General features: G+C 40.5%; 1 protein-coding gene across 8 annotated transcripts in view; it reads left to right on the top strand.

Moving 5' to 3' along the window:
- The window catches only part of inpp4b (inositol polyphosphate-4-phosphatase type II B), a 318245-nt gene that overhangs the window by 273879 nt on the left and 21567 nt on the right, over window positions 1-22799 (top strand). For 7 of the 8 annotated variants that reach the window (XM_034231259.1, XM_034231261.1, XM_034231263.1 and 4 more), the window contains 5 exons: window positions 4611-4697; window positions 4843-5026; window positions 13820-14149; window positions 15482-15620; window positions 20290-20462. In XM_034231259.1, coding sequence (XP_034087150.1) covers window positions 4611-4697; window positions 4843-5026; window positions 13820-14149; window positions 15482-15620; window positions 20290-20462 — 913 coding nt within the window. The remainder of the gene's footprint in view (window positions 1-4610; window positions 4698-4842; window positions 5027-13819; window positions 14150-15481; window positions 15621-20289; window positions 20463-22799) is intronic. The other variant, XM_034231260.1, reaches the window with a different exon arrangement.

Below are 22799 nucleotides of genomic sequence, written 5' to 3'. Positions count from 1 at the left end.
CATTAGTTTTCCGTTTGAACTCAAAAGTGCAGTAATGAGTTTTCTATAACAAACCAAGGCTGTTATTAAAATGAAGATCATGTATTGAAGTTCGACAAAGTGTCACACAAATTAAGGACCTTTGATGAAATTCAATCCTTTATAGGTAGTTATGCAGCTAAAAGTGAAGGTATTTGTTCCTGCAGGCTGTTGGGTTGAGAGATGCTAATATAAATCTGATGTTAAAATTGACTTTCTGAAGCCTGAAATTAGTGCCATCATCGGAATATTACTATTGGATTCGTCTGCAGGTCAGTAAAACATAACTAAAAGGGTTTGTGTGTTACCAAAATATCATAAAACCTGGGAGTACCATGCACAGTGCACTGCTATTAGCGTGCATGCAGCTGTAGGTACAGTATGCTGGTCACTGTAAGAATAATGAGATAATGATTCCTCATATATAATTTAAAGGGGACCTATCATGCTAAATGCACTTTTGTACGTCTTTTATACAGGAATATGTGTCCCCGGTGTGTCAGGGAACTCACCAAGTGTCAGAAAATACAACCCTCTCTCTTTTCCTCCATACCCAAATCTCTAAAAACGGGGCTGCAACGGATCTGATACAGACTGATACAGATTTGAAATTGTTCTGACGTCAGAAACGGAGAGCTCCGCCTATATGGGCAACTCTCCACCTATCAGGGGAATGAGAGGTTGCCGTGGCATGGTAACAGCATGGCAACAGCATGGTAACAGCATGGTAACGTGACGCTCGTGCCTTGCCCCCTTCCTTTGCAGGGGGGCGTGGTCAGCTGCAGCTCATTTGCCACAGAATCAGCCCTTGTGAAGACAGGGCTGGAATAGAGCAAATAGAGCGAAATGAGGCATGGCTAAAATGCAGGATCTGTTTGGTATTTTGAAAAAAGAACTTCACAGACATGTTTTATATAGGTATGGCCGTACAATATATTATTCAAATATAGCATGATAGGTCCACTTTAAGTACACTGTGTATTGCAGTTTTGCACAGTCTGCACAAAAACTACTTTTTCATCTCTTGTAGCTCTTGTTTGAGATAATCTGAAATCTCCACTCATAAGTCTGCCTGCAAGTGAGAGTTTCTTTGATGTTTATTTCACATGCAGCATGTCAAATTGAACTATTGCATCGTTAAGTTTAAAACACTCCAAAGACAAGTGTCAGTTTGTTTTCTGAGGGAAAAACAAGAAGAGCAGTTCTCCTGAAGCGCTCTAATATGGAGAGTCAATGAGTCTCCTAGGTCTATAGACACACACATACATATTCATAACTTGCTTGCAAACTTGACATAGTTGCAGGACAAATGGCTGACATAACTTGATGAATACCAATGAACAATAATAAATGCGTGCTCCTGTTTAAAGGAGTCTGCAGACGTATACTACTAATAGCCATCCAACCTTTTATTTTATTTTCAAAGGTTTTTCCGCTGTCTTTGTGATCATTCCAGATAATATAGAAGAGCTACAAGGCAAACATTATCTGTTGAAATCAAACGCTCACAATGGTTTGATCAAATGGAAACTGCATTGATATACTGAATCAAACAGTTCAGTTTTCAAACAAACGGTAAATACGCTTTTTTATCCCTTTTTCTCTGGGAGCTCCTTTGAACATGAGTAAAGTATTTGTGAAAGAGGAGGCCTTTTATGAGTATATATCAGTCATATGTTGAATTTACAGTTCAACAAAATATACTTTGTATAAGTTTCACAAAGGTAGTATGTGTTGCTCTTGTGTTGGATTCTGTTGTTTGTCCAACCCCTGTTTTATTGGCACCATGTTTGTTACGACTGGGGCAAACACAAAAGATGATAGGACCCAAATGCACGACTCCAGACAAAAGATGATTTAAAAAAGGTTTTTACTTGCGGTAATAAGCAAGGCAACAAACACAAGGTTCAAAAACGATCTGGCACTGGGCACAGGGAACACACAGAATATATACACAAACAAGGGACTCTACAGGTGCAAACAATAAGGGCGGGGCAGGTAATCAGGTCCGTGAGCATAGTGACAAGGTAGGAGTCGAACTACCTGAAAATGAGAAAGGAAATGACAAAGTAAAACAGGAAATGGCAGACAACAAAAAGGGTAGCAGACACGGACTTAAATTAAACAGAGAAATAATATTAACAAATCTGCCGAGACACAACAATGTTTTAAAAGAAACTTGGCACACAGCACTCCCAAATGACATCAGGGATAGACAACATTCCCAAGCCTGTGGATGACAATCAGATGGTCGTATGAAACGCATCGCCTCTCATCAGGTTTGCAGTCACAGATTTCTGCTGTTTTACCTTTTCATGGTTTGCCGTCTGGGTGGACCCATTTGGACTGACAGCAATGTTGATGAGACAATTAAAGCTCCTCGCTACAGCCAGCCTTAGTGAGGATCAATTCTGTCGTCTAGCATCAGGTGGCAAGTCCCAACATTCATTATTGCCTGCATAGGCTCCCTAATGGGATTGGATTTGTACTTATGAGTCAACAGGGCTGTTATTGAATCTCAGTCGCTGAAGCAATTGTCCTCTTCCAGCAACTTTCTCCTTTGCCTCCTTTCTGGAGTATCTGAATAGTTGCAGTCCTTCAGGATTTGGTTCTTTAGTTCAGTGTAATGTAACAAGACGAATGTAAGCTCACAGGGGATGAAACGGGTTTACAGACTTCACTTTGTTGCAGTAAATTATTCAATTATGGTATTCTCTCTGTGGCTGAAATCCAAGCATTTGAAGGTACGGTTTTAGAAGTGGGGATAACAGAAGTGTGCAAGTATACATGTTGGTGTTTGCCCTGTGTGTCTCTCTCACTTACTGATTCCTTTGATTAGCCTTGAGCTTGTGGGTGGTAGTCTTCTGGGGACCTCATTAGCCGTAATGACAAGGCCAGGATTTTAAATGTAGCCGGTCAAAGACTTAGTTAGTGGCTAGTACATTTCTTATGGTCTCAGATTTTCACACATGGATAAATCAGGTAGTGCTGTTCCACACAAGAAGCACTTGTTTCCTCAGTGAAAATATTAGCAGTACTGCAGAGAATACTCCCCCCCCCCTTCCTTTCTCGCTCTCTCTCTTATGTCAATTATGCCTTAGGATGTGGCTCTGGGGTCTGGCCTACATAGAGGCTTGCAGAGCTGACTCTAAACTAGCTGGGAGGGTTGCAAATGACTGCCGCGCTCCACGCTACATCTGATGGCAGGAAGTCCGCGGAAACTCATTGAAAGTCACGGGAACTTCACCCGAGGAGAATGTTTGATTGGAGTGATTTGCCCTGAATCTAGAAAATGACAAAAGGTGTTTTGTCTGAGATTAAATAGCTACCTGGAAATGAAAAAGGTATTAATTATTCATAAAGGGAAAATGGGTTGACATTGGACTGCAGGTCCAATTTGACAGTTCAGGCTTGGTACCTGGAAAGCGCTGCTGCTATACATTTTGAAGATGCATGATGTAGTGACCTCAGAGTGCCCCATAACAAAGTGTTAAAGGGGCCATATTATGCTCATTTACAGATTTAGATTTGTGATTTTGTGCCTCTACTGTGACATGTTCAAAAAGTGTTCCATTTTTTCTGATACTGCAGCACCTGTTTTCACCCTCTGTCTGAAACCAGAGCCCAGTCTGCTCTGATTGGTTAGCTGGCCGGCTCTGTTGTGATTGGTCATTTGCTTTGAGATGTCCCACCCCTTATCCTATGAAATACAATGTGTTGGATAGCAGATAGAAGCGCCAGTGTTACATAGTGATGTCACAATGTTGCGGAAGTTATCAAAGGATTCAGGCAGGGGGAAGTGTTTACGAGGGAGAAACTCCCTCTTGTGTGAACTTGTGGATTTTAGTCTTTGCAGACCATTGACATGCACAAAAACCTAACACACAATAGGAAAGGTAAAACCCAAAAGGCAAAATAGGGCCTCTTTAATAAACCATAACAACCCCTATTTGTCTGTTTCTCATTGCTTGACCTCTAAACAGAAAATAGCCATTTGACATTGTGTTCTTGATAATCACTACTCTTAATCAAACGAATAAAGAGTTGTTTGTAGAGCATTTATTCTGTTGCTAGATAACTATAAGAGGTGTCATTTGTCAAGCTCCAGAGCGCTGCTGTGTTTAATTGTATCTCTATGGTCAGGAACTGATTCACACCTGTGATGAAAGGCAAATACAATTAGAGGCAATTGATCGTTGTCAGGGAAGGTTGTGTTTGTTATTTACAGGAGGGCACTTAGGCTTAATACAGGTGTAGGTCGGCGGTGTTTTATCAACTAGACATGGTGCATCACGTCCATTATATACACCATAGGCAAAGAGATAATTGCTTTTCTAATAGAAAAATGTTTCATATCTTCCATCCCAGCAATGTTATAACTTTAAAATGCCATTATACATTAGCAGCCCTTATTAGAGATGGTGGTGGTGTATGGGGAATAAATGTGAAACCTGTTGTTGATCAGTTGTGTGTGTTTTGGATATTTTGTGTCAACATGTCTTGAACCCATATGGAGCAGGTCAGCCAGTAAATGCTGCAGTACAGCTTGGAGCTTGTTTGATATCAAATACTGTCTCTTCCTACTCTGCTAGTTTTGGCAAACGCCGATGGCAAGTGGACACTGCGAAAACCAGCAGGAGTTGTCTAAACAAACATATGAGGAGCTTCTGTCCAGCATTGTATGTCTACATTCTCATTACAACCAAGTGTGGCCCAGTTCTTTTTAAATCAGATCACTTTCATGTGTATTTCATATCATTTCAGTGCATGACCATGAAAGTACAGCTGCTGTCAAATCTTAATGTGTTTTTTCCTCCACCACAGCTTCAGCACTGCCTACCAGTGTATCTACTACTCCCCCGAGCACACAGCCAAAGCTCAGGAGGTCCTCAGCACCGTGAGCCTCCTCCAGCCGCTCATCAGCATCTTAGCGGACCAGCTCCTCCAGGCCGCCCAGGAGCACTCCTCCTCTGGACTGAGGGAAGCACTCAAGAACCTTTCTGACAAGGTGGGCAGTCCCAGACCCCTTCACACACACCCTCACTTCCATCTGAACTGTCCCTTCATTCCTCTTGGCCTCAAGCAGCTGCAACAACACTTCTTTATTCTCGGACACATCACCAAACTTTGTCAGCATGAAAAGCCTATTAAATGAAACTGTGGCGGTAAGTGCATTTAAACCCAAACTTAGCGCAAAAATCGACTTCATTATCTGCTTCAAAGCATATCACTTTTAACCATTTTTCCTGGTAGAGCTTCAATGAGATGTATGTATAGGACTAAATTGACTCTCAATGTTTAACCTCTCGGAGGAGTCATCCGGACTTAATACCAGATCTGCAAACAAAACGGCAAACATTTGTTTCTCAAAATAACTTTAAAACTTTTATTCCAGAAGTTGCTTCACACACGTGACGTGCGGTGAGGTTCATGCCTCCCCTGACTGCACGTCGCACCGCTAAACAGACAACCTCAGGAAAATATCCATAATTCATCATAAAAACGGCAAACTAACAAAAGTGAAAAGCAGCATTGGAGGATTATGGAGTTGAGGCGTTTTTATCAGTATAATTAATGAATTACATCTGGTGCTGTCAGATTGCAATCTGTTGTGGGAGAGATTGTTTTTGCCACAGTGGAATAGAGCCCAATCAGCCCGCTTAATTGGTACATTCGCTCTGTCACCACTTGCTCTCATCCTTGATTAGACACGCACACATTGGCTAAGTAAAGCCCTGGCCTGGTCAGCACTAACAGGGCTGCTCTCTGATTACAATCTCAAGGTGTGTGTGTGTGTGTGTGTGTGTGTGTGTGTGTGTGTGTGTGTGTGTGTGTGTGTGTGTGTGTGTGTGTGTGTGTGTGTGTGTGTGTGTGTGTGTGTGTGTGTGTGTGTGTGTGTGTGTGTGTGTGTGTGTGTGTGTGTGTGTGTGTGTGTGTGTGTGTGTGTGTGTGTGTGTGTGTGTGCGGATGAGAAGGGTGGTGGTGTGAAACTGTTTCTGTGTGTTTAAAAGATGATGTTCAAGTGACAACTCTCTTCAAGCCCCAACGACTTAATAACATCACACGTTTATATCAGTAGTTCCTCCTTCACACTCAATCACAAAATTATGTCTTTTTTTATTTACAGACACACAAAAATACTGCGTTTGCATTCACAATGACACCTTTGTGGACTTGTTAACGCATGATCACACTTGAAGAATTGAAGGAATAGTTTGACAATTTCAGGAAATGTGCTTATTTACTTTTAGAGTTTAAAAGAAGCTTCGTTATGCTCTCATATCTCTGCATTCAATATGAGACTATAGACAGCCGCTTGTTAGCTTAGCTTAACATAAAGACTCATCCACATACACACAAACTCTAACTCTTGGCAGGAAAGCGAATAATAATGTCTCCTTGAATATAGAACTATTCTTAAAAATCTGTGCACCATACTATGGCTGTTTGATTTAGTTGCTGCCCTTCTAGTTTTATTAGTAGGTTCACGTTCTCTGAGTTTTAGACTGTTGGTTGCAAACAGATATAAATAAAGGAGAATGGTAAATAAAGGTTGAGAGTACATCTCTGCAGTGATTCTAAAGTGTTTTTAATAAAATAGTCAATTCCACCTTCAGAGAGTCGGGCAAAGATGAAGAAAAAGAAAAATAAGATGTACATGTAAGGTTATTTTTTATTAAGTGCTCACTGCCTCTGACTTTCTCCTTCCTGGTTCAGACCGCCTGACTCGATGCTCTGATAAAAGTCAGACAGATGTTGCTTCTCTATACATGGTGAGGATTCTGTTGATGATGATAATTATTTCACTCTGATGATAATCACAGTGAAATTTCGAGGCGTCCCCCTTCCCTCCAATCAATCAATCAATCAATGTTTATTTATATAGCCCAATATCACAAATGTTACATTTGTCTCAGTGGACTTCACAGTTTGTACAGAATATCAGTATGACAATACGACACCCTCTGTCCTTAGACCCTCACATCGTACAAGGAAAAACTTCCAGAGAAAACCCACAGTTTAAAGGGAAAAATTGTGTGTCCTAGGATAAGTTATGTGTCTTGATGGTCTATTAGGGCTGCTCAATTAATCGTATTTTAATCGCGATTACGATTATGGCTTGCAACGATTACGAAAACAATGTAATCGAAATAAAACGATTATTTTTTTATTATTACTTTTTTTTTTTTTTTTTTTATAATTTTTTTTGGGTTTTTCAGTTGAATTATACTTAAAGTTCAGGGGAATCAACTGTTAAAAACATACTGTTCAAATGTTTTTTCTCGAATAAATGGATGTTTTCAAAGGCAATGAATAATCGCATTTAATAATCGCATTTAATAATCGCAATTACAATTATTGACCCAAATAATCGAGATTATGATTTTTGCCATAATCAAGCAGCCCTATGGTCTATGCATGATTATGTTAAATGAGATGGTGTATGGAGGTCACACACGCAATATTGAGTAAGTGTCCTCACTGCCAAGTGCTTTTGGACTCTGACCAGCTACCCATCCAGCCTCCCATCACTTCTCCAGTGAATTTACATTGACTGGAAAGGCTCTATTTTTAACTTGGCCAACATTCTCTCATGCTTCAAGGTAAAACCATTCGAGGTGAATAGATTTCTACGGTTTGCCACTTTTTTAGATCAAATGTAACTTATTTTTCGCAGTAGGAGTCCACAGAGGCTCTTTCTGACTTGCACTTCTGCTCAGTGAAGATCACATCAGCAGATATATTGAAGAAAGACTAGCAACAGAATTCCTCCCAAGGGATGTGGAGCGTTTCAGATCTCTAAAACAGGTAGGTGTGGAGGAGCTCTACTGTTAAGCAGTTTTTGTGCGGGGAGGAGCAGTTGCTTTGGTTTAGCCTCGGAAAGAGAATGACTCTGCAATGCTTCCCTCCCTTACCCAAAGGAGTGCACCTCTGATCTTCTGCTTTGAACAGTTTCTATATGGATCTTGCGGTACAGTGAATCATTAAAATGTGTTCTGCACTTCGCTGCAGATCCTTGTCTTAGAGGATACGAGCCTCTGTACTTTCTGTGTCTTTAGGAAATGTGATTGCTTTTTGTTGGTAATGAGAAAGAAATTCATAAAAAGTTACCGTATGAGCTCTGTCATAGTCAAACACATGACTTCTGTGACATTTTGGTTATGAAGTGCAAATAAGACCCAGATTGTTTTAACTACAATGTGTGGCTTTGTTCACTCATCCAAGAATAGATCATGAATAATACATGGTTTCATAGATTGCAAATTAACATTGAGGTCAGATAAGCAGAGTTTAATTTGAATATGAATTTACATTTTGACTTCCAGTTAAGTGTTTTGGTTACTAAATGAAGCTCGGCTCATTTGGACATTTTTATCTTTAAAATTAGGTTTACTTCTGTGTGTACGATTGTGCGCATCACACAATAGTGTTAGAGCAAAGTGAATGTTGTCAAGCAATTACACACACAGTGTTGTCCATAGATTTCCACTCTCACACATCGACTTGCTGTAATGGAACTCATTTGGATCCATGCAAGGCAATTAAAATGGATATGAATGAAATACTGGGTGTTTTACAAGTAGCTTTCTCTGCTCAAACATTAATCTCGTGGCTCACTATATGTGGGAAACAGCCTTAATATTATTTTAAGTCAAGAGCAGAACAGCTAAACCAGAATATATTATGTAGATGCGTTATGAGAGGAAAAGTGTCACATTTTCTCTTAAAGTAAGTGCGGAGCTTCTTCTCAGTTAAAGCTCTAATGAGTAAGATTTGTGAAAAGTGGTCAAAGTTACAGAAGAAACAAGTCTGTGTTAGTTTAAATAGGAAAAGATCAAGTGGAAGTGTAGACTCCACTGATGTTAAGTGTCTTCGTTAAGCGTAGGTCAGTATGAAGATAGCAGATAGGTCATGAAGACAGCAGGTAGGTGATGGTACAAGTGTTTAGTTCATATAAAAAAGTCCTGAACGCAGAATCTTCAAGATGAACTCAGTGGAGTGAATCGTCCTTGAATCATCATTGTTTACTTCTCCCAAAGAGGCTATGTTTGTGGTCAAGTTTGTTGTTTTTAGCAGGATTACGCAAAAACTACAGGCTCGATTTGCATGAAGTGGAAGGGTTTAATGTGTGCCAGAAAAGAACCATTTACATTTTAGAGCTGATACAAACATTATTGGACGTTATGGAGACAGAACAGCCTTGGCGGATTTCAGAGAGGCTTCAATGCCAGTGGAGATCATCACTGATGACTAAAAGCCCATTTCAAATCAGCCTTGACTACTTCTCATTAACTGTATAAATGAACTGAAACAACTCGAGAAACACAAGCAGAAAGATTGTTATATTGTATTCGTTTAATGCTTCTCAAAGTGTGGTCCGTGAGCGCCCCCTAGTGGTCCGTTAGTATATTGGTAACATTTCACATTTGAAATAAATAAATAAAATTAAGTTTTCCGCACTCTCGCGGGAATATCTCCGCAATGGAGCGAGCTTAAGTTTCACTTTTGAGTGCATGATATAGCCCAGCGCAACACCTTCATCTCACATGTTGCCACTTGTTAATCATTTTCAGGCGATTTGTAATCTGTTCTAGAAAAATGATGTGATTTTTGGAGTTAGGTGGTCTGCAAGTGTTTTTTTATTGGTTAAGTAGTCCTTGGTATGAAAAAGTTTGAGAAACACTGTTAATATCAGGCATGAGAATCACTCACCTTTCGGCGAAATTCGCCGTTTTGAATCCAAAATAGGTCGTTTGTGTGATTCATGTAGATCTGCAATAAAAATATTTTTGGGGTATGGGGGGGGTCTGGGACCCGGAGTAATCTGCGGCCGCGAGCTGTTATGTGCCGTCATGATACGCATGGTGTTCTTTTTTTATATATTATAATGCAGCGCGAGCTGTGTGCTCGAGTCTTCCTGCCTGTCGGCTCTGCTGCTCCGCGATGATGGTCTAGCTTCAGCAGCCACATTACGGGTGCGTTCGTTAATATTAACTGTGCGGTCCGGAGTCACTGTGGTACAGACTGGACCGCTGGTGAACAGCTGTTACAACGGGCCGTTCAGGTGTTCAGAGCAGAGCTTCCTGTCGGAGCGCAGAGCGTGATGTAAACTGAAAAGTTTTTCTGTCGCAATATTATCGTTGGGCAAGCTAGCATACATTGTCACTATCTGCTAACGTTAGCTTTAACCTTCGTTTTCTAATAGTTTTTCATAGGCTATAAACGGAGGTGGTATAAGTATAGATCTTGTACTTGAGTAAAAGTAGAAGTACTCAGATGTTGTACTTGAGTAAAAGTAGAAGCACTCAGATCTTGTACTAGAGTAAAAGTAGAAGTACTCAGATCTTGTACTTGATTAAAAGCAGAAATACTCAGATCTTGTACTTGAGTAAAAGTAGAAGTACTCAGATCTTGTACTTGATTAAAAGTAGAAGTACTCAGATCTTGTACTTGATTAAAAGCAGAAATACTCAGATCTTGTACTTGAGTAAAAGTAGAAGTACTCAGATCTTGTACTTGATTAAAAGCAGAAATACTCAGACCTTGTACTTGAGTAAAAGTAGAAGTACTCAGATCTTGTACTTGAGTAAAAGTAGAAGTACCAGAGTGTAGGAATACTCTGTCACAGTAAAAGTCCTGCATTCAAAATGTTCCTCAAGTGAAAGTAGAAAAGTATTCTCATCAAAATATAGTGAAAGACAGTAAAAGTATAGTCGTTGTGCAGATTGGTCCATTTCAGAATAATATATATGATATGTTTTATAATGATTGATCATGAAAGTGTTCTCAAAGCTGGTAAAGGTGCAGCTAGTTTGAATGACTTTGTATTCTGCAGGGTAGCTGGTGGATTTACTCCAGGTGGAACTAAAGTCTGATTTAACACTTGATTAGATTTACTATCATTCATCCACATCTGTAAAGTAACTAAAGGTATTAATACATGTAGTGGAGTCAAAGTACACCATTTACCTCTGAACTGTAGAGGAGAAGAAGAACAAAGTAGCAAAACATTGAAATACTTAAATTAAGTACAAGTATCTCAAAATTGTACCCAAGTATAGTACTTGAGTTTATGAATGTAGTTACTTTACACCAGATGCCATAAAGATAGAAAGACTAAGCCTTGCACAGAGGCATGACAATAGATTTTCAAAATGCTCAACAGTGCTGCCAAAATTATAAACGGACTGCTACACAATTAAAATAAATGTTTGTATTAGTGCTGTCAAAATTATCGCGTTAACGGCGGTAATTAATTTTTTGAATTAATTGCGTTAAAATATTTAACGCATTTAACGCATGTGCAGAATGGCCCGCCCCATACGTGCCACCAGTGGCAGCGCCAGGGTATGGCTGAGGTAGGCTACACCCATACCAAGAAATGGCTTAGCCCCACCATGAAAAATGATGTTAAAGTAAGCAAAATAAAGTCTGCCAACTCGCGCGGAGTAAATTGCACAGACAGCAGTTAGTAAGATTGATTTCAGTAGCCACGGTTTTGAAAACTTTTGTCACGTAGTGATCATCTTCTCAATAGAACATCTTTGATAACGGCGTGGTGTTGTTGCAGGAAGTCCCGACGGAGAATACTTTTGCTGTAGTACAGGGGTGCACATAACTGGTACGCAGGTTATGTGTGTAATCTGAAATGCGTACCGTCACTTGTGTCACAAAGCGCATTTGCGTACCGACGTACTTGTGAAGCTTTTCCAGAAGGCGGTTAGATCACCGGACGACAGAGTCGGTCTCCGTGTGCACAGACAGGGCTGCTGTTAACGTCGGTCTGTACAACGGAATTGTGTCAAAACTACGCCAACCGGCTGCGGAGGGAGACTCCCCCCCCTTCACTGGAGAACTGCGCTAAAACAGCTGATCACAACGTTCACACTCTGTGGTCAAGAAGTACTCCACGAGCCGCCGCCCCCCCCCCTCTGTCGACTTTCCTGAAGTACTCCCCCGTTGATAGAAATCAACACGTAATGAAATAAGACCCCACGGTTTGATGATTGATAGGTGTGTGGGTTGTCTTTCATTTTGACACGCAGAAAATGTTATAATAAACATAGATACTGTATGTTAAATGGATATATCCGCCTTCTTTCCATTCCCACAACAATATACATAAATAAATGGCATATTTTGGAAAATAGTTCGAATGGTGATTAATCATGATTAATTAATTTTTAAGCTGTGATTAATCTGATTAAACATTTTAATCGTTTGACAGCCCTAGTTTTTATATATTTCTATTAGATGTGACTCTTTAGCGTTTCTGTTATTATTAACACTGCTGCTTTAGTTGTTCTGACTGCTAAAATCCTCTGTTATTCCTCATTTTAAAGCCGATATTCCGTGGGGTCGGGGGGCTCGGGTCCTTGTCACCTTTTCCATACCTGATGAGTTTGCATCCCTGATAATACTTAGTAAGGAGGCCATAATATTTTTGACTCATGGCTGAAGTTAAGTTTCTCCAGCTCTCCCCAGGTTGGCAAAAAAATGCATCTCAAAATGCATCAGATTGATGCTTTAAAATATGGAATATTCAAAATGTTCTTCCGGGGGAGCATGCCCCCGGACCCCCCTAGAGGGATAATATCCTTCTCACCTTTTTCACTCCTGACCCGTTTTCATGCCTGTAATATAATGATGTTATAATTTTCAATATAATAGACAGCGACAATTGGATCAGGGAAAAAATGCATACATTCTGCAAACAATGGAAAACAAATCTAAATGTGTGTAAAGATCTTCCTTGTTGAACTTTATTTCTTCACTTCAACAGAGCCAGCTGCGGACCTTTAGTGTCGTCAAAAAGTATGATTAGTGATTCCCTGTATGGTGGTCTATTAGAAGAATGAAATATAATTGTTCTATTCCAGTTCTTTTGAACCGTTATGCATTTTTCTAATGTTACCCTGAATAGTTGGATGAGTAATGGAAAACTACGCAAATAACACAATCAAAGAAATGGAAATCACTCCTTTGCTAAAGTGCTGACAGGTGATCCAGCACACGAGAAGCAGTCACAAGTTGACATTGCTTCATTTTAAGGACAAGCTAAAAAATCTCAGAATCACTTCCTTATGACTTCCACACACACACTGCTCTCATACTGGGACAGGCTGCTCTGGCCTTCACTTGGATATGTATTTCTCTGCTGACTAATCTATCTCCTCAACGTCTGGCAGTCTCAACTAGCTCGCTGCTTTCTTCACATCAGCTAGATCAGCTAGATAGCACGCAGGAAAAAGGACGAGGCAAATATATGTCTGCATTGACCTCGGCAGTCTCTGTTCATGGAGTGCCTGCCTCATGTTTTGTTAGACTGTGGTGGTAATACAATTGCTTATTGCAGTGCTGACTCAATTACTCTTGAGAGCCCATATCATTTTCTATGCAGAGGTGGCTGCGAGCGTCAGGCTGCTTGGTGCCGGGATCATCATCAACTTAGAGTAGCTGGTGAATTTGAGATCAAAGGAGGCGCGCTCGTCGGAGGAGCAGGCTGGATGACGAGTAATTGAATTGTTTGTTGTTTGTTGCTGTTTTTGTTGCTCACCGGCTGAGCTGCAGTAAAGGAGAGCAGCTACTTCATGGTGAACGGCAGTGTTCATTTTTCCTTATTACTCTTCACTTTCTCTGTATATAAAGCTCGCTGTATGTTCTTCCACCCACTCACCCTGCCGATGTGACAATCTCTCTCTATCCCCACTCTGCCTCTTTTCCAACGCCCATATTTTATTTGGTGGTTTTTCCTCGCAATAACTTTCAGTATTTGTCTTTATTCCCCTCTTTGCTACAGACAGAACAATTTGTTCACACACTTAAAGATGAGCTGGTCAACAGTGCTCTGCTGGCTCTGCATGCAGCGCGGCCTGGGTATGTCTCCAAGAACCAGAAGCAGACCCCGGTGCAGGGGGGCCAGCATCAAGGCCACATCCACCAGGGCAGCGACCAGAACCAGAGCCCGGTCCAGGGACTCCCAGGCCACAGCCCGGCTACATCCATCACTGACAGCCCTGCGGGGTGTAATAACGTGGAGGCGTCACAAACCACGACCAGAGGAGAAGGAGGGACACTGAAGCACCAAGACTCCATACCGCACCATAAAGAGTACGACGAGGAGGAATGGGTGAGCGTGAACACTTTTTGAAGGCTTTGAGAGAACGTTTAAAATCTTAACTTTTATGGAGTTTTGTTTACTTTTTTAGTTTTGTCATTTGGACTATCCAGTAGAACTCACAGGGCGATCAAATATTAAAGGTCACCTCTTGTGCAAAATCCACTTTTTCATGTCTCTTCTACATCAACATGTGTCCTCTCTGTGTAAAGAGATTCTGAAAGCTTCAGGAAAAAATATTCACTCTCTTTTTGTCCTGATCCATTTATATAAAAAAACCTGTCTGAAAATGAGCTGATCAGATTTTGGCCACTTTATGATGTCATAATGTTTTTGGCTTGTGTAACTATTAGCCAATCACCAACCAAGGTAAATATCACCTGAATCTCCTCCTAGAGCACCATTGTGTTCTTTTTAACCAAATCTCTCTCAGAGGGGCGTGGGGAGTGGCTCCTTATTTTTCATCTAAAGTAACAGACAGAGAATCAGCACTTTGGAAACAGGGCTGAAACAGAGGGGATTATGGGTAATGCTGCAATGATATGTTTGGTATTTCGAGCCAAACACTTCAGAGACATGTTTTGCATATATCTGAGACCTGTAATATATTGATGTAAAACAGTATAATAGGAGACATTTAACGTAATGACAGGTCATTTCTGCAAAAAAATGTGATTGTACAGTATACCAGATATTACTCTAATTTAATGAGTTTTCTCAAAGTCATTTCCACATTTTCTTCAAGACAAACATCCTGCAGAAGATTATTTGTTGTGGTAACCTTGTCATTGAATCTTAAGTCATGCTGCTTCTTTTCAATAAAGTGTGTATGACTGTTGGTGTGTTAGCGTGTGCGCACAGCATCTGCCTCACTGACAGCAGGAGTGTGACTGCCTGTGTTCTGCCCTAATTATCACTCAAATAAATTCCCTATCGTGTTCAAACAATTGTTTAAGCACGAAAGAATAGAAATACACACCACCGCTTAATTACTCTCAAACACATTTAAATTGTCATATTTGTGCACACAAAAGTGAAAGCATCAATTTAGTTAGTCAGTCAGTTTGAGTGAAATATGGAAACAATTAAAATACTTTGAGAGTAATCTTAGAATACCCAGACAGTCATTTCCTTTTGACCTTTTGGATACAACGCCAGTTAAGACTGCAAATGGAAACGCTTTTTTCTTACACATATGCGAGTTATTTGTTATGCTTTAAGCCGCTTCAACCGTTTTTGTAACACATTTTGGTTTACTCAATTCCCCTCTCCTCTGAAACGGAGTGAGAAAGATCTAATCAGGGAGTCTGATCTGACTGCTGATTGTGTTTTCGGATCCTTCAGGACCGGGTGTGGGCAAATGTGGCCAAATGTCTCAACTGTGTCATCGCCATGGTGGATAAACTCCAGGAGGAGGACGGCAGCAGGCAGGAGCCGGCCCCTGAGCAGCAGCTCGCCGATGTCATCACCTCACACCACCCCGGTAAATAAGTTGTTTATGTGAAGCACAACCATCCGTCAGTGAAACATCTTTGAGGCTGAGTATGTCTATGCTGCAGATGGGTTTTATTGTGCCCATGCACTTGTTGTTTGATGTTAGCAGGTCAGTATTCAAAAGCATTAGTCACCACAGCATGAAAGTTATATTGAATTATAATAGACATCCATTCATCCCTTCACTATCCAAAACGTTTTGCCTATGTTTGAATGAAGCAATAATCTACTGTCATCTAAATTAGACTAATACATCAGCCACTTAAAGTGTTGTTGCTATTTACATAGTTGGTCCATTTCATTGCAGCAGAAACACAACCCAAAAATAACTTAATGTTTAAAAGATATACACAGTATGTACTTAAAAAACGTAACTTTTGGATAACCGTACCTACAGAGATAAATCCAAACATCTTGACCGAAAAAAACTATGAAAAAATACAAAAAGTTGAACTTTAAAATATATTAAAAAGATAATGTTTTAATGACTTCCTGCTTATATTCATAAAATCTTCCCGTTTAAGAAGTCGTTTTTTCCTCATCACTTAAACTGTGATGCGTCATAGCAGGTAACTTTCTCTGTAGTATAATGCATAATTCTCTTTAATGTATCCATCATTATCATTGGCAACAAATGCTATTTTCCATTCCTGTTCCTCCAAAACATTAGCTATTTTGAGCTTATAAATGGCTTTTTGGCCAAATATTTATACAAACCAAGATAAACATGAATTTCCACTGAGGGAGACAACATTGAAGTCTGTGTTTATCTACAGCTTGAGTAATACAGGAGTCTGGACCAACTTAGAGGCTCCCTGCAGTGTAGGCATTAGCAGAAGAGGAACATAAATGGGTGCCAGATAATTGGATGAAAGCAATATTTGATATGCAGAGCCATTCACTGCTGACCGCAAGCTGCCCACTCCTCCCTTTCGCCCGCTGAAATCCTGCCCCTACGTCCAGACAAGAGCTGACTGGAACTTCTGCCAACTGGCACTCGTGTGTGGTGTGTGTGTGTGTGTGTGTGTGTGTGTGTGTGTGGTGTGTGTGTGTGTGTGTGGTGTGTGTGTGTGGTGTGTGGTGTGTGGTGTGTGTGTGTGTGTGTGGTGTGTGTGTGTGTGTGTGTGTGGTGTGTGTGGTGTTGTGTGTGTGTGTGTGTGTGTGTGATGTGTGTGTGTGTGTGTGTGTGTGTGTTGTGTGTGTGTGTGTGGTGTGTGTGTGTGTGTGTGGTGTGTGTGTGTGTGTGTGTGTGTGTGTGTGTGTGTGTGTGCTGTGTGTGTTTAACTGTGTGTGTGTGTGTTGGTGCATTTGTATCAGGTTGGGCATGTTTTCCTAGTGGTGAGAGGTATAGTTACTTAGTAGGTCCATGTAATGAGTATATTCTTTGTATGCTACTTTATACTTGTCCACTCCATTTTGGAAGCTTATGTTGTACACTACATTTTAACTTTTCATCTTTAGTAACTTTATAGATTCAGATTATTAACTGATCAAATATAAATCAACTAATAAATAAATATTAATATGTTATAATAAGTGAAGATCTAGCAGACGATGTCACTATGTTACGGCAGTAAGCAAAGGGGTCCAATGTAGACGTTTCAGGCAGGGCGGGAGTGTGTTGGTTGAGAAACGATAACGATTAATTGGTATAAGATCTACTTAGTTCACCCCTGTGTATTTCTGCATTTGGGTTTGTGTGAGCTGCCCGGTAAGAACAAGGCCATGGGTCCGGTGTTCTGCCTGAAAGAGAAGCTCACCCCCTCCCCCCCCCCCCAAGTGGTCATCTGCCTGTCTAAATACAAACATGGGCAGAATAATGAGAGAAACTTTATCTGCGAGCGGATGTCGGTGAAGCCCGGCTTCTGATGACAAGGCGTTGTGGGGGTTTTGATGTTTGGACAGGTGGGCAGGCGAGGAAATGACAGCTTGAGTTCTGTTTCCTCCGTCTCTGTGCGGAGGCGATATTTGCAGAATGAGATAAGACGTGATTTTTCTGACAAGGCAAGGGCAAGGCTGATGTGCTTTACATTATCAGTGGTATCCAACTGTGCTTGTCTGTGCCTCTGTTTGTGTGTGCGTGTCCACACTGATCGCAAATAACTTTTCAATATGTTGAAGTTGAACTGAGTGCACATTGCTTAATAAACACTGCCCCCTTTTGGCCAGTGAGGGGATCATCATAAACTGGTTTTGGATTGAGGAAATAAGACGCCATGAAATCAAACAGTAATTCTGTCCCAATTCCTAATGAGTGTTTCTAAGCAGCTTTTGAGTATGCAAAAGTACAATATTAAGTGTAGTCTAAGAAGTGTGCATGCATACTGAATCCGTTTCATATCAGAGCTTGCTGTTTTTTGACAGAATGATCAGTTTATAATGTACATCAGACATTTAACCAGCCTGCCAGCCTTATACGAACACTCAAATCCTATCGCTTCAAACTAGCTTCTTCCTGTCCAACCCCTCCCCCACACGTCATGTCAGTCTGTCAGTTCATAATGCTTTCTGTTCTGTCTTTGAGTACCTAGAAAAGCGCTATATAATTCTGTAGTTTAAAGGCATACATGGAAAACTCAACCAATTAGTTTACCCAGACCTAATTAACTCAACTTCTTGTGATTTGATTATATATGTTCAGTGGGAAGATAGAGAGAGAACATGAAATGAAATGATTCACAAAAGTCAGTAAGCTGTCCATCAACCTGAGTCAGTTTAAACACATCAACAATGGAGTGTGTGAAAACTAGTTGAGCGTTGAGCTAAGCTGAAAAACACAGTTAACAAATGTTAGCTAAAAATAATAAACAGCTTCTCCAGTCTTGCCACAAACAATCATTGGCACACTGTCAGTGTCAAATGGAGCATAGCCATTGACTTTCACTTTCGACTAATCTGTCTCTGCGCTATTTTCCTCTCCAACATCCTGTTTCAACATGAGTTACAGCACATTAGGAAGTAAAGAGGCAATTTCATGGTGACTTTACTGACCCAAGGTACAGTGTGAGGGCTCTATTAGGCATTTGGGCAGTTCATTTAAGGGTCTCTATTCTCATTTCTTGTGGTACAATGAATAGAACAAGCAGGGCACAGTTTGGTATTTTCCTGACCTTGAAATGTGCTCTGCTGTCTGTGTTTTTTTTTAATGCAGCATGCAGAGGTAGGAGACTCATTTAGATGAGGCAGGGGAAAGGGAGATGTCTGGTTTCCTTTCAACATGGGCTTTTTAAACTAAATACTTACTCTTTAACAGAAGATAATATGTTGGCATCAAACATTAACTTTCAACAAAGCTGGAACACCATTAAAGCAGTCTGCATTGATCCATCAATGTTTGGGTTATTCATACAGTATATGTTGTAAACAGCTGTGTTATAAATATGAAACTCTTCTTCTTGGGTTCATTAAATATATGTTGTTAAATCAGCAGCTCTGATTTGAAAAGTGCGGTCTGCAGCATGTTGCCATTAAACACGGCAGTTCACTGTGTTAACCTTGATTAAATTACATGCGTAAAAAACAAACACTTCCTCTACACACATCAGACTGGCTGGTAATAACTATTTATTTATGCAGGAGACATCAGATTCCTGGGGCTCATTAATTCTGCTTATCGTTGCCTCCATTCCAATATTTTCTTTTCTCAGACATGGTGTTTGTTGTTGAATCCTTGAAATGTGTTTGGTGCAAATGCTGATGATCAATGATCAATTACGATCTGATGTACGATACGATATTACTTTATTTCTCAGATCAAGTCTGAAATTTGGCTTGCGCCACAGCAGCTCCATGTCCAACATCAACAGACATATATCCAGACACAATACATGAACATTTAACATAACAGCACAATCAGTGATGTGACCGAAATACTAGCATCCCATAAACCCCTCTGTTTCAGCCCTCAGGACTTAATGCAGTGGAGGATTGTGACTGAAATGGCTTCGTATTGGTGCGATCATATAAACGACTTGAACAAACTATTTTTCAAAGTGATTTATTTATTTCGTCAGTGTACTAATTAACTGCTGAGAAACCCCACACCATCTGCCTGTGGCTGCAGATTGGTGGTGCTGCGTGTTCATGTCGTGCCTCTACCCAGACAACAATTTAATTTCCTGGAGGAGCGTAGAGCTATTGTTGATGTCATATTTCACTGATTGGCACAGCTGTTTCAGAGCTGTGGGACCAGTGAGTGTATTTATTCTGGTTATTTATATGTATCACTATGCCATCTGATCTATATTTCTACCAGCCCTTTACACTTTGCACTGCTGCACTACAAAAACAAATTAGCAGTTTTCTTGGAGACGTCCATACAGACTGTGACCTAAACTCATGGTTGCGCTTACATGATTTATAAAGTGTTAAAACCAAACAGCAAAATAAGTGCATGTATTGAATCAAAGACACCAAATTGATTGTATGCATTTTCCTTTATTCACTTTGTGCATTTCTTAATAAATAACTGATTTCCTGTGTTTTTGGTTTTGTTTCTTTTTGTTTGGCAATTGCTTTCCGTTAATGTCTGATCCGGTTTGACCTCACAGATAATGTGTGTGTGTTGTTTCTGGCTGTGAACACATGCCTTACAACCCCATCATAACTGTAATTCCTTTCTCCATCTCCCACTCTTGTTATCCCATCTGTGTGTGCAGGCGAGTGGAGGGAGCAGCTGCGTCCACATGTGACCAGGTTAAAGGAGTGTGTGATGGAGGTGGTGGAGAAGGCAAAGAGAGCCATGACCTTTGTGCTGCTGCAGGAGGCGGCCTGCAGCATTCCCCAGGGTTTCCTCCTCCAGCAGAGGCGCGACGTGGTTTTCAGTCAGGCAGTAAGTAGCCACTATGATAATAAAGAACTCAACGACTTCCTCAGCAATGACCAGTCTTATTTAAAGGTCCACTATTATACTGTTTTTCATCAATATATTATAGGTCTCAGATATATACAAAACATGCCTCTGAAGTGTTTGGCTCGAAATACTAGCATCCCATAAACCCCTCTGTTTCAGCCCTCTTTCAAAAGTGCTGATTCTCTGTCTGTTGCTTTAGATGAAAATAAGGAGCCCCTCCCCTCGCCCCTCTGAGAGAGATGTGGTAAAAAATGCAATTCAATTCAAAACCTTTATTTATCCAGGTAAAATCCCATTGAGATCAATGATCTCTTTTTCAAGGGAGACCTGCAGCAGTAGGTCCACAAGAAGACATAAAAACATAAACAACAGAACAACAAAAGGACATCATAAAGCAAAATGTACAGGGATTACAATTTACATATCTAACCACATGTACAGGTACCAACAGCATCTGATTTGGTAGCATCCAACCGAGCTTTAAAAACATGTAGTGGTACTAGCTTGGTAATTTTCCATTCTTTTTGCAGACTGTTCCATGTTAGTGGAGCTGCACATCTAAAAGCGTTCTTCCCTAAGACAGTCCTAGCACTTGGCACATTTAATAAAACCACAGCATGCGATCTCAGGCAATAAGTACTTTCAATTCGCAGAGAGATCAGGGAGCAGATATAAGATGGTAGTTTATCCAACATGGCTTTGTAAATGAAAAAGTACCAGTGACTGAGCCTCCGTACAGTAAGTGATGGCATAACCGCCTTGGTATACAGGGTACAGTGATGCGTAAGTGCTTTACAATTTGTCAAAAATCTCAGTGCACTGTGATACGCAGCATCTAACTTGCTCAGGTAATTGGCAGGTGCATTCATATATAACAAATCACCATAATCCAGCACAGGTAAAAAGGTCACAGTGACTAGCCTTTTCCTGGCCTCAAGCGAGAAACAGGACTTATTTCTGTAAAAGAAACCTAGCCTAACCCTCAGCTTTTTAAGCAGGTTATTGACATGAAGTTTAAAAGTGAGACAGTCATCAAGCCAGATACCCAAGTATTTGTAACAGGTAACCACTTCAAGTTGTATTTCTTGCGTAGTTACAATATCCAAAGCAGTCTCTGGTGTATTTTTAGCTTTAGCTTTCGAAAAGTGCATTACCTTGGTTTTATCCACATTTAAAAGAAGCATTAGTTCAGAGAGCTGAGCCTGAATAATGTTAAAAACAGCCTGTAATTTAACAACAGCCTCGTTAATCGAGGGACCTGCAAAGTACATAACGGTATCGTCCGCATAAAAATGTAAGGTTGCTCCTTCGACATTTTCACCTAAACTATTCATATAGATAGAGAATAATAGCGGACCTAAAACTGAACCTTGTGGTACACCATTAGTGATGTTTAACCACTCAGAAGACAGCCCATCAAACTGAACACATTGGGACCTTTCAGAGAGGTAGTTCACAAACCAACCCACTGCATGGCTGGATATGCCAATACTGAGTAGCCTCTGCTTTAAGATGCGATGATCGACAGTATCAAAAGCTTTGGAAAGGTCAACAAATAGAGCTGCACAACTCTGCTTATTATCTAAAATACTCGTAATATCATTTACCACTTTCATTGTGGCAGTGATGGTGCTATGTTGCTTTCTGAAGCCTGACTGATGTTTAGACAGGATGTCATTGTTACATAAAAACACCTTTACCTGTTCACTCACTAGGCGTTCAAGAACCTTCGCCAGAACTGACAATTTAGAGATTGGTCTATAATTGTTTAAAAAGGTGGCCTCCCCTCCTTTTAGTAGTGGCAGGACATAAGCTGACTTCCATACTTTTGGGATTTTGTTCGTGCTGAGGGAGAGGTTAAAAAGAAAGGTTCTACGTTGTCCGGACCAGCCGGCTTTTTAGGATCTAACTTGGTTAAGATTTCACGAACAACATCAACAGTAAAAGGAGTAAAACTGAAAGGGTTTTCCAGACCACATTGTTCTGAGTCACCGACTGTGGTGTTCACAGAAGCAGAATTAGAAACAGAATGAAACAGAGAGCCACAGGACACAAAATGCTCATTAAAACAATTTAGTATGGTGGCCCTATCCGATATAGTGCCAGATACTGTGGTAAGGCACGGAGGTAGCTCATTACGGATATCACCGATGGATATCGATTTTATGGCTTTCCAGAATTTTCTAGGGTTGTTCAGGTTCTTTGTGGTAACTGACAGATAATACTTAGATTTAGAACAGGAAAATAACACAATGGTGCTCTAGGAGGAGATTCAGGTGATAAGGTGGGGGGGGGGGGTTACCTTGGTTGGTAATT

The sequence above is a fragment of the Gymnodraco acuticeps genome, unplaced genomic scaffold (genome assembly GCF_902827175.1).
Source record: "Gymnodraco acuticeps unplaced genomic scaffold, fGymAcu1.1, whole genome shotgun sequence".
NCBI lineage: Eukaryota > Metazoa > Chordata > Actinopteri > Perciformes > Bathydraconidae > Gymnodraco > Gymnodraco acuticeps.
This window is presented reverse-complemented; position numbering and strand designations above follow the sequence as displayed.